The sequence below is a fragment of the Haemaphysalis longicornis genome, unplaced genomic scaffold, assembly GCF_048455015.1.
Source record: "Haemaphysalis longicornis isolate Haplotype H1 unplaced genomic scaffold, Haemaphysalis longicornis Haplotype H1 scaffold_6, whole genome shotgun sequence".
Classification (NCBI taxonomy): domain Eukaryota; kingdom Metazoa; phylum Arthropoda; class Arachnida; order Ixodida; family Ixodidae; genus Haemaphysalis; species Haemaphysalis longicornis.
This window is the reverse complement of record NW_027526407.1, coordinates 97216076-97241859: the sequence shown is the minus strand read 5'-3', so window position 1 is coordinate 97241859 and position 25784 is coordinate 97216076. Positions and strand designations below refer to the sequence as shown.

Below are 25784 nucleotides of genomic sequence, written 5' to 3'. Positions count from 1 at the left end.
TATATGACTAACTGGCTGATCATTCCTGGACGCCACGATAAGGATAATGAAAAAGGATCTATGGTGCACGGAGGTGCCTGCAGCCGATGCATGTAAAAAGAATGAGTTTGTAAGAAAAATTTTCACATCAATAACGACTTTTAATTTTTCAAAATATATTTTAAAAACAGTCCTTCACACACTACGCTGAAATTCGAAGGGGTCGGGACTATTCATTTTACTTTGCAGGTAACCATGCGACCATGTTGAACTATTGCGCTTATTCTAAATTTCAGGGCGTGTTGCTCCGCATTCATATAAAAGTATTACCACAAAATTACTTGATTTTTTAGGAACCAGTTCACGTCAATCCTGAGCAATTTACTTTTTGCTACCGCACGTAAAGTATTTATTGGGAAATTAATACGTCTAGATTAGTGAAACGTGTTATTTGGATTGTCTTTGTGACTTCTCGGCAAGCAACCTTCTTTTTTGCAGCGGAACATCCTAATGATTCCAGCTCCCTTTTAAAACCATGCAGATCGATCACAACAAATGCATTTATGGTGGCTCTAAACGGATTTATTCCACTAAATGAGCACCAGTGCTGCTGTGAACACTGACTCACTTGCTCAACGTTTGAAGCTTTCTTTGTTTTGTTTTTGCGCTAGCGTCCGCGATCTTGTCATTCAGTCGGCAGCAGAAGTTCTTAAGCAGGACGTTTGTACTGCACCACAGCACACGCTTCAGCAGGAGCTCACTCGTGTGGCCGTCGTCACAAGCATCGAAGTCGGAGCACTCTTCGTCGGCTAGCAACTCCGCAGTGAGGTCAGTCGCTACCTGGCGCTGGTTGGGCATACTCAAAAACTGCTCCTGCATCTTCGAGAGTTGCTCGACGACAGCGTAGTTGTAGGTTACAGCGTTCACTGCGAACATGGTAGGGTGCACAAGTCCTCCGCGGTCCATTTCTCTCACAAGCTCGTAGTGCTTCTCGTTCACAGAAACTCTTATCTCCTTATTCAGCGTCAGGAGGGCCCTACATTTTTCGCACTTGAGCTTCTTCAATGTGGCATATACGGCGTATCCTGCCACATATACCAGGACGGGGATGACGTCTCTGATTTTCTGCAACGTTTCTTCAGTCCACTACGTTGCAGAGAGGGACCGGTCTGCTTGTGTCCTTATCCAAGTCGTCCCACTTCTCATCTTTGTCAACAATACTTCCGGACGATCGGCCAGCCGATGGAAGCGTACTTTGAAGGCGCAGTTTGTTTGAAAGCGCAGTTTGAAAGCGCAGGCCATCAGTCTGAATTTTTTCCAGGAGAACGTAGGACAAGTTGAGTTCAGTTAAGCAGTATCGGGCGACCTCTATGAGTCCACTGGTTGTTTGGTGAAGAGCACCATGTGTCTCTGCTGTTAGCTTGCCGCTGTCGTAGCTCTTGGTCCTAGCTTTCCACTCGCCCAGCCAGTCCAAAACCTTGTAGAGGAAGTGCACTTTGGGATCATCCATTGAGAACAATGGTTCTTGGAAGTTGTCCCGAAGCCTCTGTCCTTTCTGTGGCGTTTTGACGTTTACAATCTTCCACCATTTCACCACGATGTCAATAAAGGTAGAGGTGCCCTCAACATGGCCTAGGCTGTGCTTTTGTGCTATGGCTCGAAGAGCTGGGGACAATGTGTCGTTGAATATCTGCAGTGCGAGTTTCACGTTTTGTCTTTCGGTGGCTGAAGGAAAAAGGCTTTTTCGAGATGTGTACGCAAACCTCAGCAGTTGTCCGAGTTCAAGATCATAAGCCTCTCTTAAGGTTTCAAACGATGCTGACAACATGCGGCCTCCTCCTTCTGTGTCGAATTCCGGAAACGAAAAACATCGTTGGTGGTTTTTCTGGTTTATCCAGTTATTCCGGATACATTTGAGCAGGTGCACTGTGTATAGCACGTGGAAAAGTGGCCTTTGAGGATCACATGGGTGGGGATAAACAAAGTCCGATGTACCAGCGGTTGCACACGACGCGGATGTCTTGAACTTTGCCATTGTCTTTCCGTTCACTTTGTTGTTGTCAGTTACAACGCATATTATCTTGTAACCAATTTTCTCAAGGCCACAGATGACGTCCCTCAGCAAAGTGTGCAAAAACTCTCCATCAGCTCCACGTACGGGTACGATCTGGGCAACCTCCTTGAATTTGCCAGCAAGGCTTTGAACCATAAAGACAAGCGCACTGTTTGCTGGTTCCTTGTAATTGTGGGCCGCACCGGTGATGTTACCACCTTTATAGTAAAAAAAAGGCTTAATGTGAATCTCGTCCTGGTCCACCATCAGTACTGCAGTGCGTTGGAAATCATCCAGATCAGATACTTTTGTTCTCATGTACCTGAGGAATGTGGCATCTTGGTGCTCTAACTGGGGATTCATTCCATACGACGAACATATGGACCTAATAGTCCCAGGGTGCGGCAGAGTAACATTTCCATAGCTGCGGATGTATTTATAGGCGTGGGGTGATATGGTAAAGAGCAGGCAGCAAAAGACCATAAATTCAGCTGAATAACGCCGCCTCATCTTATTCGCCAGCAGCAGTTTGAACTGTTCACACAGGAACTGGATGGCATGGGCCTTTTCCTCTGGTTGTGTTGTGTGTCCGACAGAGTGTTCAGCAGGAAAGAAATGGTTTCAAGCATTTCTTTGAGTTTTCTGAAGGGGAATCAAGGCTGCTATTCCACTTCTCGACGCCGTCCGAAAATTCCTTTAGAGCCCGCTTGCTGTCTGCGACAGGGGGAACCGACAAGCTGGTGCCCAATTTTGTCATCTTTCTCTTCATAAAATGGAACGCAATTCCAAGGTCGCCTTGTACAGTCACTGAACATTTAATACACGGGGCTCCCTCTTCATCGATGAGCACCAAAATTAGGTGGTCATTTTTTTCAATGACGCCCCAGAATGCACTACGTTCGCACCGAATGTAATCTGCCAGGTCTTTCAAATTGAGAACTCTGTCCGCGTCCTCTTCGCTGTGAAAAGTCTCAACTGACTCTGCTATAGCCTTCTGCATGGCCGCCGCTTCCAGTCGTATTCGCTTACTATCTGGGCTCCCCGAGTAGCGCGCTCGGACGACAGGTAGGCCGGACAGTCCGGTAACCTGGTCGGAACTGCCCCCGGGCGAAGGCGCGGCTTTGGCAGCGGCGCAGTCACTGTACGTCCTGTGGCACCATCGACGTAAGAAGTGCTGTACAGAATGTCTTCGGGTGCGAAGTGGTGCGCACACACCTGAGAAAGAACATTACCTTCGAATCAGTAACAACCCTTTCAGCAAGGTTACGTTATGCGTTTGGTAGACTGTATTTAACTCTTCGTTGTGCGATAATGTGTGCAATGCTACACCTTTGCAGTCGCGTGAAAGACAATATTCTAGACGGTAAGGAGTTACTCACCCTGGAGTTCTGTGTGGGCTGAAAGTCTTCTCGGCGTATCGCACGTATCCATTTGCGTCGACACTCGTGATCTTGCGGGAACCGAAATACCGGCACTTTACACTCTGGTGTGTAATTTCCGCGACACCGCGGAACTGAACACTTCCTCGGCATGAGAAATTTAGTGAGGCACCATCCCGGCAGAATGACAATTGACAGGCACGAAAGGAAGCATGTTCACGATCATGCGCGCAGTACCATGCACGTGGGCGCAGTGAGGGAAAAAAAAGATGACTGAGAACACGGCAGTTTCAGCATACAGGCGCTGTCGAAAATAGTGCGGGGTAGGTATCATTCAACCCCCGTGGAACTTGCTTGTAAATAAAGGCTGCAACTTATAAACATAATTTTACGTTATCTTTGTCCACAATTTACCGAACAATCTGTTCTCATTCTACCGCAAAATATACATCGATATTTGTTGTCACTGCGCGAACTGACACAAACACGGGCATGCTGTGTGGCACTACTTGAACCTCACGCTAGATATTTTAATCCAACTTAAGTCGGACATTATTGATCGCCTCACATCATCGCACAAGCGCTGCATACTCACTCTGGACATCAAGGGTGCATTCGACAACGTTTCACACTCGGCAATACTTGCAGGACTCGCATCCCTCGGATGTGGACAGCGCATGTATGACTATGTTAAGGCCTTCTTAACGGACCGTACTGCGACGATTGGTATTGGATATCTTCGATCGTCCGCTTTCACGATTCAAGCGAAAGGTACTCCGCAAGGGTCAGTCATCTCGCCACTGTTATTTAACATCGCCATGAAAGACCTCCCACCGAAATTGCAGTCAATTCCCCACATTAAACACGCATTATATGCGGATGACCTTACCGTCTGGACGCCTACTGGCTCCATTGGAGAGCAGCAAGACGCCTTGCAGCAAGCGATTACTGCTACCTTTCACTACCTCCAGACACGAGGCCTCCAGTGCGCACCCGAAAAATCGGCTTTGCTAACGCTCCACTCCCAGCCTTCTCACAAATCTGCTCGAGGTATACCTGAACCTCAACTGGCCATTGCAGGGCAGCCAGTCCCCAACGTCCCGCAACTGCGGGTGTTGGGTCTCACAATACCCAAAAACGGCTCTGGACTGCACACAATTTCCCCTCTGCATAAAACCCTGTCGCAACTGATGCACCTTCTGCAACGCATCTCCCATCGCCGTCGAGGCCTTAAAGAGCACGATACCCTACAGATAGTGCAAGCTTTGCTTATTAGCCGCATTACCTACGGGACCCCGTACCTCGCTCTGAAAACAACAGAAAAGGCTCGGCTCAACACAATGATTCGCCAAGCGTACAAAACTGCGCTTGGCCTACCCACTGCTACTGCGACCCACAAACTACTCGCCTTGGGAGTTCACAACACGTGGGAAGAGCTGCAAGAAGCCCATCATTCAGCTCAACTACGGCGCCTGCAATTGACTCCCACAGGTCGACAAGTCCTTAAAGCATTGGGACACCGCCCGATACCCCCAAGGGAACAACAAAAACGCATCCCTCTAACCCAGCGAGATTGCATCCGAGTGGCCCCAATCCCTCGAAATATGCACGCCAACTACTACATTGGCCGCCGGGCTTCTCGGGCTCGAGCCCTTACTGCGCGATACGGGAACGACCCCAGCGCCCTGTACACAGATGGTACCCCCTACCCTGGGCGCGCCGGCCACGTAGCCTGTGTAGTTACACATACCGGCCAATGCATCAATGCCGCTACTACTACCACAACCTCAATCAGTGCCGCTAAAGAAATAGTCATTGCCCTGGCCGCCACTTCCCGCCCTGAACCAGTTACTATCCTCACCGATTCGCAGACAGCCTGCCGAAATTACCAAATTGGCTGAATTTCTTCATCAGCACTTCACATCCTCAAAAACTGCACAACGACCCCTGACATCCGCATCGTCTGGGCTCCTGGACACGCCGCCATCCCCGGCAATGAAGCGGCTCACGCCGCGGCTCGCGATATAATACACCGAGCCATTGCCGACGTTGGCCAATGTTTACCCCCTCACGATCAACTCCACCCAGTCAGTGGCTACACGGAGATTCTCGCGCATTACCAGCAAACTCGCCGTCGTCTCCCACCACCACACTGGCGCCTCTCCAGAGAGGACGCTACAACTTGGCGGCGGCTCCAAACGAATACCTATCCACATCCCACCCGCCTCCACCTCATCTTCCCCACCCAACAACCTTCCCTCTGCGCTTACTGTCCCCAGCCTGGCACCCTCTACCACATCATATGGGAGTGCCAACGAACTCCAGACTTGCCCCCCCTTTCCAACCCAACCTTCGAGCAGTGGAGGGCTTCCCTGGCCAGCCCGGACGGCCAGCCGAAGTCAAGGCATCCCGGACTAGGGACGCCTTCCACGGAGCGACGCCCACCCATCAGCCTCTGCTGGAGAAATAAATTTTTTTCTCTCTCTCTCTCTCTTTACCCTGAAGGCAACTTGTGAGGGGTGGCTATGAAAATTCTGGTAAGTTGTGGTTAGTGAACCCTTCTTTTCGTCCCCTTCTCGTTGGGCTTTTGTGGGCCCCATCGGGAGGCAATTAGCGTGTCTCGCGACAATGGCTGTCTTTCTGCTCCTGCACGGGGGGGACATTGGAAGGGGGGGAGGGGGGGGGGGACAGTGGAAGGGGTGCCAAGAAGCCGACTTTTTCAATCAGCCCCCGCCCGCCCCAGCCCGATGACGTAGGCCGCGTCGCGCAAAAGAGAATTTAAGCTTTATAATCTAGGTGGTGTTGATATAACCGGTGTGTCGCTCTCCGGCGGCCTTTCGGTCGACGGTTGCTCTCCGCTTGCGCTTGAACCCCCCTCAGCGTCGCATCACACCAGGGTTCCCGCGAGGGGAGGAGGGCGTCATTTTTTTTTCGCCTGTATTTTTATTTTCCTTTTGTTCTGCTGATGGGTTGTACATTGTTTTCGTTAGAATTTGAATCATTTGTATTGTATTTGTCTTTTTTCACTGTCCTTATATATGAAATTTTGAACAATTGTTCGTTTCCAGGTTACAATGTATTTGTGTTGTTTTAATATTCCCTATCTGTTTTTTATTTCCCCCCCTTTTTTACTCTTATGCAATATATGTGCAAACGTAAGCCCCCTATATAATACCCCTTTACTGGGGCCTTTAGGGTTATTGCGAATCAATAAAATAAACAAACGTCATTAAGCTTGATAGGGCATATATATTGCAACTGCTACAGAATTGGTACGACAATGCTTTTAGGTATAAAGGAAACTGTTTGCGAGCAAAAATCGACAGTATCTTTAAAGGAGCACTGACACCAATTTTCTGCGTTAATATTATTGCACAGTTCGCTTCCTTCACTCAACAGAATACTCTGGCTGAAATATGAGCGGCCTGCAACGCAAAGAACATAGTTCAATTGGATCTCATTTATCGCGCCGACGGAGCAGCGCGCGGAGCAGCACTCAGCAAATGGACATCAGCGTGACATCACTACAGGAGAGGAAAAAGAAGTGACGCGAAAGCGCTCGTCAAAAACTCGTGACGTCACCACGCGCGCGGCGCCGCGAGCGGCGAGCGGGCGCCGGTGACGTCCGCACAAAGCGGCGAGGTCAGGCAGGGAGTCCGTCATAAGCGCCGTTCGGGATGAAAGCGCGGGAATTTGAAACAAACGATCTTCAGGCCGTTCAATGTAATTAACTATCGCGCGCTGAAGTATTTGAAGTGCTGTTTCATGTTGGCCAGACCATTAAGCATCGATAAAAGCAATAAAAGTGTAACATAAAATTTTCGTGTCAGTGCTCCTTTAAAAACCCTCCCGAGAGGATCCTGAGCCTAGTTTGTTCTGGGTCGTAGAGGACGCTTACACTGATCTCCAACAGTGCCGACTGCGATCAGCATTCATAATCAACAATACAACTTACCATGAAACCGAAAAGAAATTGCCTGTGTTCAGTGTCTTCAATGTTCAGAGTATTCAATGTGTTAGAGACTACCTGGAAGGATGAGCAAACAAGGAAATCCACTATAATCATTAGTCTCAAAAATAGTCTATTTCCAAGGAAATAACAAGTGCATTTTACAAGGACAACTTTGAATTAGGCAATGAAACATGTACAGAAATGAAGAAATGTGGTTTTTCATTGTACCTACCAATCTAACACAAACTTAGACATTGACAGTCAATGAAATGCATTTCTTTCTAGCAGTGTGCCATTTTTTGCGTTAGAACATGCCTTTTTTGTCAAATATAAACGTCGTAAATCTAAAAAATGAACAATTCTTGCTTCATAATTATCCTTTTGACACCCAAAATGTTCTCAAACTATTATGGGCAAAGTTCACTATTTTTATTTAATAAAGACTTTTCATCTTGTAAATGAAATTCAGCAAAATGCTAGCAAAAACCAGCCATTAACATAATACATCAAATTTTTGTTTTCTAACAGTTTGATCAAACCTTATAGGCCTAGCAAACACACTACAGCACTTCGAATGCTTGAGCAGATGACAAATAATCAGACAACACAATCCAAAATGTCAGTTTCAGCTGCCATTGCTTCAAACATGTACAGATACCATCAAAATTAATTGAAGCACGGACTCTTAAATTTACAGGAATTCATTCTTCTGGAAACTGCCTGGGTGCATTGGTGTACGTTTAAAGTAGTCCTCCCAAATAAAAAAAGCTTCGTGTAAACTGGTCATGGCAGTCAGAAAGCCATTAAGACAAATATTTTCTAATCACAAATCCTTGTTTTGACTACTTATGATGGCACCTGTACAAGGGAAGCACATAGCTGTTCCACACGGACATCAAAACCCTGCGGCGAGATTGTTTCGGCCACACCACCGCGCAACATTGTTGCAGCATGCACACAGTGACAGTTTTTGTCTCAGCACGCCAAACATCACACCCCACAGCCAAGGCTCTACGAATTGGACCAATAGAGGGGCACGCCTATGGCAGCAGTTTCAAAGCACTCAGAGCAGCTGAGGACTACCTTGTCTGAGCAGCTTGAAGAAGCTTAGGCCTACCATCGCTAAGGATATCGATGACTGCTTTTACTAACTGCGCATAAGGCGACACCTATACTCGGGCCCAAGTCAACAATGGCAATACCTCCCGAATTTATCCCTTTACCAAAGTGACAAACCTCGATGTCGATGCACACGTCTTTTGAATCGAGATCTGCGCTTCATTCGTGGCATGATCTCATTTCTATCATGCAGTTTGCGTCGCTGCAGTAAAGTGCTAGCCGATTAACCCTGGTATTCTGAGTCCTTCCTCCAATCAAGCCTCCAGTGGAGGGTGCTTCTAACCCCTCAGTTGAGCAGTGGGAAGGAGAACTGGCCAGCTCGAGCGCCGAAGAACAGGTTCGGCTGATTCACCGGGCTGAGACGGCTGGACGCTCCAACGGGGTCCTGGACTGAGGAAACCGACCACTTGGCTCTTTTTTTTTTAAATAAAGTTTACTCTCTCTCCAGTGGAGGAGACTCTTGAAAGCGATTTTCTCATGTATAAGCATTGCGGAATCCGCCCCTCGGCCGAGTGGAGGGAGCACATGGAGTGGAGGGAGCACATGGAGTGGAGGGGGGGACTCCGAATACGGACGTAAGTCTGAAATAAAAATGGCTTCGGCTCAGCTCGGCTAACCCTGGATATGCAAAGCGAAAGCTTGGTTTAGCTTGGCCTGCTTCTGGCAATTTGCAAGCTGAACGGCTCACTCTACATAAGCCTCCAACACTAGCTTCGTGCGCTTGGCATTTCGGACCCTCGCGAGTGAAGCAGCTTGGAAGCCGATATCCGCCGAGTGGTCAGACACCGCTTGCCGATAATGGATTAAAGCCTCCCGGTCCCACACAACACTCGGAGGCGACAGCCCGACCTCGCTCTCATCCATGGCCAAGCTTGCACTGACTAGGTGAGCACAACAATTCTCTTAGCGAGACGCACGGTGAGTCACATGGTCAGGCGGCGACCCAGCTACAGAGAGCACATGCGCCAAGCTGGCGGCAGTGGCGGAGCACAGCACAGCGAGTCAGGTGATCCGTTGCCAAGGCTATGGCGCAGCTTTAAAATCACAGAAACGGCTTGTGTGACATTCAAAATACTCTGAGTAACGCACTCGTAGCACCGCATGGAGTAACACACTCTTTGCTGTGATAGGGCACAGGGGCAACTTCCGTCATCCTTCTTAAGTTGTACCCAAGCAGAATGCGATTTTTGGTCATACGATGGGCTCCTTTCCCCCATGTGCAACTTTGTTTTTGATAAAAGTTCCATTTTGGCGAGCAGCAACACCTGTCGCTACAGCTGCCTGCATGTGCTCGTGATCGATCGCCTACACTGCCACGTCACTTGTTTTAGCAACGTGGGTGAAGCGACATAAGAAATCCCTGCCACACGTCGAAAGCACTCATTTCACCTCGTTTTTCCTTCATAGTAGGGGACGTCACCCTGATGTTCACTTGCTATGTGCCACTTCTCCAGACGTTCTGTCGGCACGATAAGATCAACATAAAAAGTGTTCCGCACAACACACGCCATCCATACTTCAGCCAGCCTGTTCTGGTGAGCAAAGGAGCCAAACTGTAAAACAATACCAACAGCAAAAAATTGCAATTTCTGAGCTTTTCGTGCAGCACCACGGTGAAGGGCTCTGGATTAATTTCGACCACCTGGAGACCTTTAACATGTGCCAAAATCTTCGGTGCACATTTAAGGTCCCCAGATGGTGACAATTATTCCGTAGTGTAGCATCGTAGCGTAGCTTCAGCATTTTAAATCTAAAAAATTAACACGCTTACTCTACACCTTGGCTATGAGGCGCGCTACAGTCGAGGGCTCCAGTGTCAACACCGCTTAAACAAGCAGGACAAAGTTCAAAACGATGTCAGATCCAGTACTGAATCATAGTGATGCACTGGGCGATGCCCAAAATATACAGAACAATCATGCTGAATTCTCTGCTGAAAAAGGACAATAATCCATAACAAAATAGCCTTTGCGATCAACACAATTCATATGTGCACTCAAACAATTGTGCTTGCTAGCATCCGTTCCAAAACCTTAAAAAACACAAGTCCAAATTATGGCTGGCCCAAAAGACTGCCAGGTGATAACTTCACCACAATGGCTAGTGTGTGGTCATTTGCAGCTGAGTAAAGACCAGCCAGCACCTGGAGTTGAGCTCATCATGCAAATGTTTGAACATTGTACAATTCTACAGGCATCCTGTGCATACGTCAAAATTAGTTTCAAAAACGCACTCGGCCATGACAAGTCGTACATGGCCAAGCCAATATAAGCATACTTCCAAGCACATTTAAAAGTCAACTACCGTATTTACTCGAATCCAACGCGCACCTTTTCTCGGAAAAATGTCCCCAAATCCCATGCGAGTTACAGTTGAGTACGTCTCAAAACTGCGGCGCCGTGTCGCCATCGACGTTTCAACATGGCTGCTTGACTACTGAACGCATAGCCAGCGCTTCGTAGTCGGTGCATGTTTGCCTTTGTTGTCTGTGTAGTCTTTTTTTGCGTTCCTTTGTTCTTTCCGCCATAGAATTTCCCGCTGCGAAGGCACGGTGGGTTCACCACAATGCTGCGTTTAAGAAGAAAGTAATCTTGTGCGCAGAAAGCCATGGAAATCAGGTTGCTTCACGTGACTTGCGTGCAGGACTGGCACAAACAGAAAGAGAAAATTTTCGCAAGCAAGGCGACAGGGTAAGGGTTCAGTAGACCAAAGAGGGCACGATATCCCCAAATAGAAGACCCGCTGGTGGAGCACGTGCAGCAGCAGCGAGTGGCTTAGAGACCCGTAACAACAAAGCTCGCTGCCCCGGACCGTCGTCATGGTGACTGTCTTACCGGCAATAACCGGAACATTTCATTTCGTGCCACCTTTGGAATAAACCTTGCTTGTTCCAAATGCGAAAAAGCTGCATTTTCATATTAAATAATAAATGTCTAGTGTGCGCATCAATTGAGGACATAACGTTTTTTTCTTTTTTCAGACCGCGAAAAACGGGTGCGCATTACAATTGAGGGCGCGTTAGATTCGAGTAAATATGGTAAGTGCTGGAATCAGTTCATTCAAACCCCACTACGTCAATGCCTGTCCCAAAAGATTCTGGCAGCCCCAGAGTCATCTGCAAACAAGTCAGTCCAGCCGAAGCAAATAGGTAAATGCTGCGGAAAATCCCCACAGCATTGAATCTCAGTTGTCCCAAACCAGGAAACACAATTAGTCTTAACATTTGTTGCAGTGCACAACAAAGCACCTGTGCTGAGAAGGACTTCAAGCACATTGTTTGGTGCCATCTAAAGTTGCAGCAGCCACTACACACGATGTCACCCAACCCATCAAAGCACTCCACTGACGTCTTCTGGCAAACCAAGGCGCATCAAGTGCAGCCGAGCCAATCCAAATCGAGCCGATCCAGTGCACGTTGGTAGCACTAAGCGCTACCAAAGTGCACTGCAGTGTTGCACGTTCGCTCCCTCGGCGCAAACTCTTTGTTGATCATCCGCTGTCTTCCGGCAATCCAAGGCATGTTACGTGCAGCCGAGCCAATCCAAGTCGAGCCGATCCAGTGCACGTTGGTAGCACTAAGCGCTACCAAAGTTCACTGTAGTGTTGCACGTCTGCTCCCTCAGCGCAAACTCTTTGTTGATCATCTGCTGCCTACCTGCAATCCAAGGCGTGTCAAGTGCAGCCGAGCCAATCCAAGCCAACTGCACTAAGCGCTACCGAAGTGCACTGCAGTGTTGCACGTCAGCTCGCCCGGCGCAAACTCTTTGTGGATCATCCGCCAGACCTTCTCCTGTTCGTCGTCCACCATCGGAAACTCCGCCGCACACGTTGTGCACGTCGTCCACGCCAGCTTCAGGTGCGGGCAGAAGTTCTGGACGTAGAGGCGGATATCGTAGCTGTCCGTTCGAAACCTCTCCAGGGACGGCAGCAGCTTGAACATGATGCCCACCTCTTCCGGAAGGATGCGGAGGTCTGCGAGGGGCTGCCCAGTGCCCAGCGTGAGTTTCCGGAGTCGCAGCAGTGCCACCCAGTGCACGCGCAATGGTCCCGCGAGGAATGCCGCACAGATGCCGTCCCCTTCGAGGCAGAGGTCCGTGAGCACCGGAACGGCCCTGAGTACCCCGTAAAACGTCTCAATCGGCATTAGGCCGTCCATGCTGAGGGACTTAAGCTTTGGAAACAGGTCCGACGGGATGTCCTCCTCTTCGATGAGGTGGGTTCCTCGGAGGACGAGGCCTTGGAGGTTCCGGCAGGTACGGCCGAGGGTGATAAGGCTGGCGTCGTCGAAATAGCTCAGTGTCAGGTGGGTCAGTGAGGTGGAAAGGGCTTGCAGCACGGTGGTCATGTGGGGCTCGAACGGGCATGGCTGGTCTTCGCCACAGTACATGACGGTGAGTCGCCTGAGCTCTTTGAATTCGACAACGCGGGCGAGGGCCTCCTTCGACCTGGTCGTCAACTGGAGCAACAAAATGAGAGCAATGTTAGAAACTGTAAAAGCACATGGAAAGTTTCGGTGCATATTGGGGCAGTTGCGATGGAAAATGCAATGTACTTTATTCGAAAGATGGCCGCAATGGATGACCAACATGACAGATTTAGCACATAGGACAATAGGCGACGCAACTATGGAAAAAGTGTGGAGTGATGCTGCCTTGGGGACTTCCAACTACGGTTCATAGATATCACCGATATAGCATGTGTGGACTGGTTTATGTCATTAGAAACTGTGAATAAGAGACAACTGTGGGTGTGCGATTCAGACTAATTTCTGTCAAAATCAAAAAATAGTGTTTGCTATTCTACGGATAAGCAGCAAAATCAAACAGCGATTAGTGGCAATAAACCTTTAAAGTGTCCGCAAACACCGGCAACAAGGAAGGGTGGGTCTTGAAAGGGCCCTTGTAACAGACTGCATAGGATGCAGAAAATATGGCAGCTCACTTGGCCAGAGGTATTCCACATGTGTTAGCAACTAAATTCTGAAATTACAGCTAAGACATTTCTCTATGAAACTGTAACGTCCAAGAATAGAACACCCAGAACTACAAAGTTACACAAGTGCCCCATTATATTTAAATAGGTTCAAACAGCAGTTGTTCAAATTGAGGTTCATGCAAGACCATGTCCCTTAGCAAAAGATGGCACACTGCCTGTTTTTGATTGATAATAGGGTTTGACGTGCCGAAGCCACAACTTGATTATGAGGTGCGCCGTAGTGGAGGGCTCCGAATTAATTTTGACCACCTGGAGATCTTTAAACTATGCCAAAATCTTGATACACGGGCATTTTTGCTTTGCACTTCCATCAGAAAAGCAGCCACAACGGCTGGTATAGAACTTGCAGTCTTGGGCTCAGCAGCGAAACGGCTTGGCCACTGAGCACACTGCCTTTTCTAAGTGCAGAGCACTTTAGGGACTCGCCTTGTCGTCGTAGCTCGCTCGCTGCACCCAAGTAGAGCCCCACGGCGTTCCGTCGTAGCGGTGCTGTCGTCGCGGCGTAACCCAGAGGCTTCGGAAGCCACACGGTTTATATAGTCATAAGTGTTCGAAACTCGTGAACCCCTGGCACTTGTCATGCATCTCCTCGTCATTTAGCACAAACAAAACTGCCGGTACATTTGAGGCGAAATGTACGTAATTAACCGCCAGCGCCCCCGTTCATTTAGTTAGGAACACTCATTGTGTTGGTTTTTACGATAGTAAGCGGGAAAAAGTGGCAGTGCAACGCTGGCACGTGCGGGAGGAAAAGCAAGCACAAAAGGAACAGAACTCCTGCAGGCGCAGTTTCAGGTAGGGGGCAAGCGAGCACTGCGAAGGCGGGAAATTTGAAATGCATTGAACAAACCACCGTTGGATTCATCAGGAGAGGAATGAGATAAAGCGGCGAAGAGCATGATGGGTGGTAAGAGTGAGAAGATAACTGCACCACAGCCCATTATGGTGAATCACTGCTCTGCACTTTTAACAGCTTTCACATTGAGTGGAACAGCTTTCATTTTTTTCACAGCACAGTCAGGAACAAAGAAGTACTAGATGCTTTGAAATTCATTCTTTTAGAAGAGAATACAGTTTAACCTGGATTTACCGCAGTCATCGGGATTCACAAATTACTCCGTATAATCAGGACTTTATAAAATCGAAGATGCATTCATGCTATAGGAAACTGATGGAAAAATCTGAATATGTTCATACTTCGAGCAATTTGTAAAATCTGGTTTCATAGAATCGGGGTTCGAATGCAATTGGCTGACACATCTTTGTTGGTTCAGCAAGACTGTAATCAGGAGTGAAGTGCTTGACCTCTTAAGTGAACAACTGTATTGTCGTCATAAAGGCCTTTAAGTTTCCACAATCAAAAGCTCAGTGGTGATATACATTTGCAACAACAATCCTTACTCGCCACATCTGAAATATATTGGAAGGAAAGGAGTAACAAAAAAATGGACAACCGGTTGAATTGGTAATCTAACGTGGTAACAAAACAGGGCAGTTTAACAAATACAGTCAAACCCGACTATATTGAGCCCATTTACAGCAAATTATCCTGTATATCAGACTACTTCAGAAATGCGGTATACGTATTTACAATAAGAATATAGAGCGAAAATTGCTGTTACATCGAACATAGCCCTGACTTCCAATGCATAGAACATCTATATCAGACTACTTCAGAAATGCAGTATACGTATTTACAATAAGAATATAGAGCGAAAATTGCTGTTACATCGAACATAGCCATGACTTCCAATGCATAGAACATCTATATCAGACTACTTCGGAAATGCAGTATACGTATTTACAATAAGAATATAGAGCGAAAATTGCTGTTACATCGAACATAGCCATGACTTCCAATGCATAGAACATCAACTGCCACTGAAGTGCTTCCCCACCCCCCCTTCCTCAAGTTGGCTTTCCCGCACAGTGGAGGAGACACCCTTTGGTATTCCCTAAAAGTAGCTCAGCCCGGTTTTTCAGGAGCGGCTTTTCCCCCTCATTCTCCATATTATGGCTGCACCACCATGCCATGTAGGGCAGGTCGTCGACACCCCCCGTGCAAAAAAATGATCTGGGTATCGGCGGATCGTTTTTTGCACGGAGGGTGTCGACGGCTTGCCTGTGATTGGCTGTCTAAGCAAGCCTGCAGCGCTTGCTTATACAGCCAATCACAGGCAAGTTTTTACCACGCTTGTTTCGTTTGTTGTATTTGCACCGTTTCCACTAGTGGGCTTTCTTCTGCACTGTAGCTGTGATGGCTAGTGCTGGTGTCACTAAGAAGGGTTTATTTAGTGGCTCTGGCCAGTCCAAAGCAGAATAATCTGCTTTTCGCCGTGAGCTGGCAATCATAAAAGGATCTGAACCCGGTGAGAACTCGGACGTTCCCACGGTCCAAAACATTCCCAAGAGCAATTTCGGCAAAATGTTGAAGAATAAGGCACAGATTGTTCGTGTCGGCAGGGAGCTCAAGATTGGCCTGCTTGGAGTAGGACCTGGGAAGATGTAGCAAAAAAAAAAAGGCAGCTCACACTAACGCGCAAGACTTAAGGGTAGCGAAGCTGTGCAGAACCTGCACGACCATCACAAAGGTTTATGTCCACGATTGCAGCCTATTTGCTTCTTCTTCACTGCCCAACGACCTTTACTTCATCATTGCTGGTAGAAATGCGAGCTTCTGTCATTTTTTTTTTTTTGGAAGTGATAATCACTGGACTTCATCTTTGAGGGGCATACACTATGATGTGTCTTTCTCATTCCGAAGAAGTGTTGCCACGATTACGGCGATGTTGGATATATTTTTTGGCCAATCTTGGCCCATCTCCCTTAGTGGGTATGCTCAGCATTCTTGGCCAATATCCCTAAGCGGGTTTGCTAGGCATTTTCTTTGCATTTTTAACTGCGGAAACGAAAAATAACGATTTGCTAAGCAGCTTCACTGCCGAAAGAAACCACCCGAAACTTGATTGATTGATTGTAGGGTTTAACGCGCCGACGCAGCGCAGGCGATGAGGCGCGCCGTAGTGGAGGGCTCCGGATTAATTATGACCACCTGGGGATCTTTATCGTGCGCCGAAATCTCGTACACACGGGCGTTTTTGCTTTTCGCCTCCATCAGAAAAGCGGCCGCCGCGGCCGGGAACCGAACCCGCGACCTCGTGCTCAGCAGCGCAACGCCTTAGCCACTGGGCCACCGCGGCGGGTCCACCCGAAACTGCTTCAGCTTGTGCAAGTTGGTGACGACTTTGAAAATACCGAGGAGTGCCACAAAGTCATTGTCAGTGTTGCCGAAGTGTAAAGTGAGCCCTCAGAATTTCCAGACGCCGTGGCCCAATCAACGTTCCAGGAGTTTGTGAGCATGGATGATGGTATCTGGACCACGGGAGAGTTTGGAAGACTGCATTGCCAACATCGTACCAGGCTCAAGTGAAAGCAGGAGCAAGCAATGATGATCATTTGCCCAAACCTCCAAGGTTACTGGTGCACTCACTGCTACGCAAACGTGGAAGGTTGCGGCTTCAGCTGTACCGACTCTTTAGGCAATGCAGAGGAGTGTGTACTGTCGCAGGCTGTGAATTTGCTCAATAGTAGAAGTTACAATACTATTTCATGCAAACGTAAGGCAGTTTTATCAATGAAGTGTTTTTATACAGAGAATGCACTTTTATGGCATCCACACATTGAGCACGCTATCTAATTATGCCCTATATCAAACTGAAAGGTATTTTTTTGCGAGTTTGATATAACCAGGTTTGACTGTATCAAAAAAATCGCAGGTTAAAAAAAAAAAATTGGCCGCGTATCTGCCCCATTTCGTTGCAAATGTCGTCAAAACACGATAGTCTTTATCGACTTTTGCCAAGTAAATGCCTCCCTTCGCTTTACCGCTCACCTCTCATGTTGTTCCTCTTGCGTCGCGCTCCTCCCAAGGTAAAGACACCAAAGGTTTGCTTAAATCATTTTAAATTTCCCGCGTTCCACTGCTCCAAACCGGGTGTCTCGATGCGAACGCTGCCGTACGGCGAAGACGCGCGTTAATCGAGGCACCCTACTTCAACGTTTATAGAACCGCGTTTCCCTACTCCACGTGCGTTGCAAGCAGAACGTGGAACCTATCTAGTGGAACCTTCGTAACTGTTGCCGGTTGATTTCTTAAAATGGCGCCAGAAGCTATAGTGGCGCTGGCGACAGCAGGCGACGGCGGAGTAAATTCTTTTTCTGCAGTGGATGAAGTATTTAATTTCGCAAAAGTCAGGCATGTTTGAATTTTTATAAAGGAACACTGCAAATATCACTTTTGTATTGATTTGTTGTCTCATATTTACGTAATGTCTTGTTCTTCTTCAACAATGTTGACAAGTATGAACATTACACCGGACCAAGACGGGTAGATTTAGCTGTGACTATATAAGACTGTTGCGCAGGCATTGTTTTGCTTTGGCCGGGTGGCTGAATCGAGTCACAGACAGACAGACGGACAGACATACAGACACACAGACATACAGACAGACCAAAATTTCTGGGTTTAAGTAGCCCAAGAAAGACTATCGTCTTTAAAAAAAAGTGAAGACTTCACGCCATATCATTTGGTCAGAAAACCGGGGCTTCTCTGACTACCGTAAAATTCCGAGCAAGCGCCCCCACCCGTGCAAGCGCCCCCCCATCACTTCAGTGCTAATTTCAAATTTCCGTGCCATTCCGAGAAAGCGCTCCCCCTCCCTCCACGCAGTTATCACGCACCACGTGCAGGCAACACTGGCTTGCTGGAGCCAGTCTAAGAATCCAATCCACTCTGCTTCAACCGAACGCTACACGCCATTTGTTTCTTTGTTTTGGCAGTGGTAGGTCATGCATTCCTACACAGTTGCAAAGAAAATTGAGGTGATCCGATGATACCGAGAGCACGGAAAAACGTGCACCAGACCTCCCGACAGTTCAAGCTCGACCGAAAGCGCATACGTGAATAGGTGAAGAATTTTGACAATCTCCCGCAGCAAAACTTCGGAAAAGCAAAACTTCGACGGAAGCTAAGCAACGGCACCCCAGTGTTCAGCGAGTACGTGGACGATACGCTGTTCGAGTTCTTAGAGCACGAAAGAAACGCGGGACGCGCCGTTAGCAACCAGCTGCTGTCTGAAGAGGCTGTGAAAATAGCAAACAGCATGCAGTGAGGTAACTTTGTAGCTTCCAGCCACTACATAAGCAGGTTTGGAAGCAGCGGTTCGGCGTTGCAATGTGCCACGCTATGAACGAGAGCCAGAGGACGCCCGAGGAATCTGCGGAAGCATTAAGCGCCTTCCCGACTTCCGCGAACTTCCTGCGATGGCGAAATGACGTTAAAAGCCAACTTTAAGAAGCCGTCGCGGCAGCAGGTCCTTGTGGCGCGCTGCTTCAAGGGGTGCGGCATTGCAAACGCAATCGATGGCTCCGAGGACGGCGACCTGCACGGCGGGCTGGCAGATGTCGGAGCCGTGGTGCCAGAAGACCGGGGCGGACTGGAAAACGAGTGCGCTGAACTGTTTTTGGCTACAGACTCTGAGGAGCCTTTCGATGGTTTCGAAAGTGACGAACAGCAGTAAGAACAAGCCGTGGCACCCGAAGACTGAGGCAGCAGAGTGCTGCGAACTTTTTTTTTTGCTGCTAAGTTTTCCAATGGTTTCCAAAGTAACTACCGTATTCATTTGAAAATAGGCCGAGCACGAATATAGGTCGACCCCCTAAAAATTGAAGTCGCCGAAAAAAATATATATATTCGATTATAGGTCGACCCATACTTTTAAGAAAAAACTTGAGGAAACTTTTTAAAACTCCCATTTATTTACAACGCGGTCACCTCACCGGTCGAAGCCACACACTGCGTCGTCGTCGGAACTTGCGCAGCATGCGCCGCAGTTCATTACGCACCCCCAACCCCGACGGGCTTTGAAGGCTGAACGGCCAATACCACCTCGCAGCGCTAACTGTTGAGCTTTGGTCTGAATATCTTCGCAGGACACTCGGTGTCCTTTCGCACGCTCCTCTTCCACGTGCAGCTGGAGTTTTTTCTCGACAGCATCGTGCCTCCCAATTGTAGGGCCACGAACACACGACGCAGTCCCCTACAAGCAAAAAGTTCGTCCCGCTGTTATGTTTCCGCCATCCCCTCATCAGCTTTTCATTAACGACTAACTCTCGCTGAGCGGCGCAGTTGTTCAAGTTCTCAGCAAACAGGCTCACCCGCCGCTTAAAGTCCGACGTGACATCGCGAAATGCGCACGAGAAAAACATTGTGTGTGGAAATCACAACGAAGCAAACACAAAGAAAGCGCATGAAACGGAGAACGGGAGATAGTAGAGACAGCGAGCGAAGCAGGCAACGCCGTTCCGTTCACGAGGTGGCTACGCTAGGTGGCGAAAGTCACCTTTACCCCCACCTCACGCTAGCCGCTACCGCGGCTCCGAAGACACCAAGCCAAGCCAATCTGGCTCTCTAGCCAGTTCGTCAGCTCGCTCGTGTCCGGTTCGGCCGCAGGTAATGCGCGATAGCCGGCAGTGACTGTGGGTGGTTTTCTTACGCTGATTGTTTTGTTATTTTTTCCTTTATTTTCTTGCCTGTCTGTGTTCTAGATGCTCCGCGCTGCCGCCTTAAAATTGAGGAGCGCCGGGCGCGACAGAGAAACGGATCGCTCGGTGCGCTTGCCATTTTTGATCACGACTATAGGTCGAGGTTCTTCGGTCATGAATATAGGTCGACCCTCAATTTTTAAGCACATTTTCGGAAAAAAAAGGTCGACCTATATTCGAATAAATACGGTAACAGTAACATCTTTTGCATAATAAAGTTAATCTTCCTAATGAAAGTTTAAAACCACGCGCACTGCGGTTTTTTTTTTTTCGTAAAAACCATGGAGGGTAAAAACAATTGTCGCCGCCATCTTGAATTTTGGTGCCGTTCCGGGATAGCGGCCCCCCTTCACTTTGCCGGTAATTCCGCCTTGCTGAGGGGGGGGGAGCTTGCTCGGAATTTTACGGTATATCAGTAGATATCCAAACATTCTTATCAACTGGGGTGAAAGCTTACGAAGCAGCTCAGGCAGCAGGAATGATGCCATATTTGAGCAGCCTGAAGCAATAAAGGGGGAGTTTGGGAGCAGCTTTGGAGCACCAAATAGTTTAGGAGCACTGCAAGTCTGTTTGGGAGTAGATTTGTAGGGTCAAATGTAATTTATTTTGAATTTGTAATTTTTGTAAGCAGACACACAAAAAAATTAAAATCCTTCTTACCAGACATTTCTTTAACTGTAAGCCGACTACTTTTTCATTAGGTTCTCATAATTAAAACATAGCAGCTGACAGAGCAATACCCAAAAGAAAACTAGAGATAAGTGATGCTTGGAATAGCTACGTGGTACTAGACTTCAGACAAATGACAAATAAATGTTCATGATACTACAACACCATCAGAGTTATGAGAAACAGCCCAGAGACGACCACAGATAGGCAAAATGGTCCCTTTGGCACATACACTATTAAAAGTTTACCTTCATTCTACCCCAAAGAAGGTTCTAGACAAAAAAAAAAGCTAGGAGGAACTACGAGGGAAAGAAATTGAGAGGAAAAGAAACTAAACAAGGGAGTCCAATGCATTGCGTAACTAAACCTGACAGACTTCACAGAAATAAAAAAAAAAGTGTTGATGTGAAGAAAACACAAAAGGAAAAAATACCCTAGAGTATAACGTGGTGCAGACCCTGATATATTTAGCGCGTTCTCGCCTAATTTGCAAACCCTTAGCTGAAATCATAACTTTCTAAAGAAAAATAGCTACTTTGCGCCCTCCTCCCCTCTTAGACATCTGCGCTAGCCCGCCAGCCCTGCACGATGTGCGCACAAGGTAAGCTGGGAAGGCAGACATGGCACATTGAGAGGGGAAAAGGTGGGAGTGTGGAACTGCCAAGGACAAGCGGAACGAGCGATAGTACAAGGCAGCGATGGAAAAAAGGCAGCAAAGAAAGGAGTGGAGCCACAACGCGGCTTTGAAAGACACTGATAAGCAGAGATCATGTGGCAAGAGCAATAAAGGGAGGAAAGAAAGGACCATGAGGCAATGCGGCGGTTTAAGGGGGCACATGGGTCTCTGATCAAAAATTGGGGGACATTTGTAGTTTTTCATTTTGATTGTAGATATAAAATTTGTTTTTGTGTAAAACGACTACATTCAAATTTATTTGGATTTTTATATTTGACTTCTGTAATAAGCCTTTGCAAAAAAACTGTTGGAGGGATGCAGCTGAACAAGGTACCAGTGAAGTGTGCACAAATCAAGGAGTGCAACAAGCCTAACAGTATCATGCTATCTGGTCTGCAGCAGAAGTTACAGCTGTTCAAAGATTGGGCATGAAGGGCAAAACTAGTTTTTCTAGTTCCAACTTTCCAAGCCAAAACTTCAAACGGTCGTAACTTCTGCTACAGGCCAGATAGAATGACACCGTTAGTCTTACTGCACTCATTGATTTGTGAACAGTTCAATGGTACGTTGTTCATCTGCATCCCTCCAGCAGTTTTTTTACAAAGGGTGTAAAATAATCAAATGTAAAAATCCAAATAAATTTGAATGTAGTCATTTTACACAAAACCAAATTTTACACCTACAATCAGAATGAAAAACTACATGCACCCCTCAATTTTCATCATCATAACTACCAAAATAAACTTCTTTGGTTAAAGACCAGTGTGCCCCCTTAAACAACAAACCGGAGGAGGGAGAGTGCTGTGAAATTAAGAACCTTGGATCAAGTGGGAGAGGAAAGTGGGTGTTCGGTCATCACCATGGGGTTGCACTGTGTTTTTAAGTTCGTCGGCTAGATGGGAGCGTCGAATTGGTGGTCTTCCAGCCACCTGCACTTTGACTTTTTGTGGTTGGCAAGTTGGCATTCTGCTGCAGTGTGGGGCCGTTGAAACGTTAGGTTCTCGCCCATAAGTACCTGCCTGCTTGCTTGAGCCTCTTCAGCAAGTGGTCAGGCCTACCGCAGACTGTTTACCTTTGCACATCAAGCAGCGTCAATTGGCGTTTAAGAAATAAAGGTCGGGATGAGGCACTGAAGCGGCGTAAAAGGTAGGAAAAACGCTGGTTTGTCCCTGCGAGCGTCTGTCATATGACGCGGACAACATGCACCAGAGTGCTGTATAACCGGGATTTCTAATGCATTGTTTCTATGAGGAGTTTGCCAGTACCGTGGTGATCTGTCATAGAAGTGGGATGTCATAAAACGGGGGGACATAAAACTGGGGTCATACTGCATACACAAAGCATGCAGAATGAACACGCTCAGCCCTTTACCGGTGAAAGGAGCTCTGTTTTCTAGCAACTCTCAGCGTCTGTACCATCTCACTGGCATTGCCTCACTGGCATTACCTTCAGCCACACCATCAACCCAGAAATTTTCATATGTCAAGCATGTAAATATGTACGTTCCGAACCTGACCTATGATTTTAAAAGCTGAAATTCTGGTGCGACCAACTCGAAAACAACCCCTCTGCTATCTGTTTGGCGTGGAGTGCTGCATAACCAAATGCCCGCCAAGCCTGCCAATTGGGCTGACCATGGCAACAGCACCACCACGCGACCGAAAACAGACAGCGGTCATGTTCGTGTGCCGCTTTCAGGAAAAGTTTTACAACTGAAATAGGTCCAGTAATGTTGGGGTCACATGAGACACATGCTTAGAAGCCACTCTCAGATTTCTCTGATGTGTGAATGCTCCTTTGCCTGCCCAACTTCGGTGCATTGCAGGAAAGCCTGTCATGGCTAGAGAAGTAGCCAGCGCATGTTTGTGGTGGTCAGTTGCAGGAGATCACAAAAAAATTCAGATTTAGGTGTTTAATGCGCCGATGCTAGACTTGGGCTATGAGGCGTGCCGTAGTGGGCTCCGGATTAATTTTGGCCACGTGGGCATCTTTGACGTGCACCGAAATCTCGAATACACAGGCATCTTCGCTTTTCGCCTCCATCAAAAAAGCAACTACCACAGCCGGGATCAAACCTACCTTCTCGCCTCAACAGCACAACACCTTAGCCACTGAACTACCATGGCAAATTCGTCAAAAAAAAAAAAAAAAAAGTTTGACCCATTTAGTGCCCCACTAGTTGAAACTTGTTATAAAGAATATTATATAGGCTTGTGCGAATAGTAATATTTTAGGTCGAAGCGAATTCGAAGCGAATAGTCCTTGGGGTCGAATATTTCCGAAGCGAATTCGAAGCTGTCAGGTGTCACTGACAGCTGTCGCTGAGGCGGGACCTTCATAAAAAAGTTCTAAGTAAAATCTCGATGATACAACTCTCGCGGGACGGCGAAAAATGGTCGTATCATCTGAAATTCGTATGAACCAGCACAGGCTAAAAAACTGAGCACTAGAAAAAGTTGTTTATTTCTTTTCTTATTTTCGCGTGGTGAAATCCGTGACGTTTTTCCGCATTTTTTTAACCTCCATGTCACCGAGCGGTAAATTCTGGACTTTCGTCTCCTCACTCACGGTGCCCAAGCTCACTACAGGAGCGTTTTTACACGCAATTCGTGCGCGTCGGCGTTGCCCACGCGATATTTTCCCGCCCGCGTTGGCGATTCCACGCTCGCGGTCGCCTGTGCCTCGGTCAGAAAATGACGCGCGGGGCAGTGGGAGGAGCTTGACGATTTGCGACAATGGGAAGGCGTGCGCCTCAGGGCGGCAGTTTCGAAGCGCTCGAGACAGCTGACTGGGTCCGCCGGAGATGTTTAGGCTTAGCACCCCGGCAGATATTTCATTGGCGCTTTCTCTAGCGGTGCGAATGATGTTTTATATCACCGTTTTCGCCCACATTATTAGCTCATTTACCGCACAAGAAACTTCGTGTGTGCTTTGAGCGGCATTTTAAATATCAGTTAGAAGTGGTGGCTCCAGCGCCCCGCACCACTTCACGACCGAAGCTGCCGCCTGGTTGCCGCGGCCGGCCGCGCCTCGCACAGCATGCGGGTGGTTCCGCGGCGGCGCCAGCGCGCCTGTGGAGTGCGCGGCGCATTTTCGCGAACAGAAAACCCAGAAAACAACAGCCCGGCCGTTCCTGGAGAAAGAGCAACAAAGATGGGAGAAAGAGTCTGTACGTCGCCGGCTTAGCTTGTCTTGGCTCCACATGAAGTCAAGATGTATTACTGATATCAATGGCACTGTGGCTTACCTAACGAAACCGAAACTTGAACGAAGTTTTGATATTCGTTCACCCCGAATACTTCGAAATATCGAAAATTTAAAATTCGAGTCGAAGCGAATTCGAATACTGTAATATTCGTTCGAATATTCGAAGCGTCCGAATATTCGCACAAGCATAAGAATATATTTTACATGTGTGTTTAGCAGCACATTTCTTGTGTTTGACAAGACATTATTTCGTGTATCCTGGTTGATTGTAACAACTGTCCATTTGTGTTTCCAAACTCAGAGTATTTACAATTTTAACAGAGCTACAGTCTGCGCCTGTTATAATAGACCATCTTAATCCATGAAAAAATGACAGCTGTATCCGAAGCACGCAGTATCCGAATGGGGGAGGGGGGGGGAGGGCATATACAAGCAGAATTGCGTAAAGATGCTGTGACAATACATACTTCCTACATGCCTGCAGCATCTCTGCACAGCAGTCCAGCGAGGTGAAAGAATTGAATGACGCACTTTTCGTACCTGAGCAACTGCACTTGGAAAAGGCCAAGCACATGCGGCCAAGTGCGTCGTAACGCACGCTAAGCTGAACAAATAAAGCGAGAATATAACTAGGAGCACTTACTAACCAGTTATAAAAATCAGTCAAGGCTAGCAGAATTAGTCAGGCTCTTTCCACACCCTTAGTGACGAGGCTGGTTTACCTGAAACTGTTTGTCAAGCAATTCAGATCACTGCCTTACGTTCCCCCAAGGCAGCTACCGCATGCTTAATGATCATAGTCAGGTCAGTAAAATGGCTGATACGAAATAATCTGATGAAGGACGGCTGTGAAATCGAAAGTTAGACCACTTGGACTCGACATAGCGGCAGATTGCACACAATGAATGGGAACCATCTTCCCGCTTGAGGCATTCTTACCTTCTTCATCGAACGGAACGGGAACAATGCATGCATGGGAATATTGAATGCCAAACTTCACTGAACCTCAGTTCTTTATTACAGAAAAAAAAAAACTGTGTCTCGGGCAGACTCAACCTCTGGATGCACCACCTCGTGTATTCAAAAGTGCTGTTGTTCAATCTCACCAGAATCGCATTTTTCGGCACTGGCCTTTTTCTTGATGGTCAAGTG

The 25784-nt window shown here is 47.6% G+C and overlaps 1 protein-coding gene across 1 annotated transcript in view; it reads right to left on the bottom strand.

Annotated features, from left to right (window-relative positions):
* Positions 1 to 7476: 7476 nt before the first annotated feature.
* Positions 7477 to 25784, bottom strand: part of LOC144141072 (uncharacterized) — a 46676-nt gene continuing 28368 nt past the window's right edge. The window contains exon 5 of the mRNA XM_077672582.1: positions 7477 to 12938. Coding sequence (XP_077528708.1) covers positions 12189 to 12938 — 750 coding nt within the window. The 3' untranslated portion in view covers positions 7477 to 12188. The remainder of the gene's footprint in view (positions 12939 to 25784) is intronic.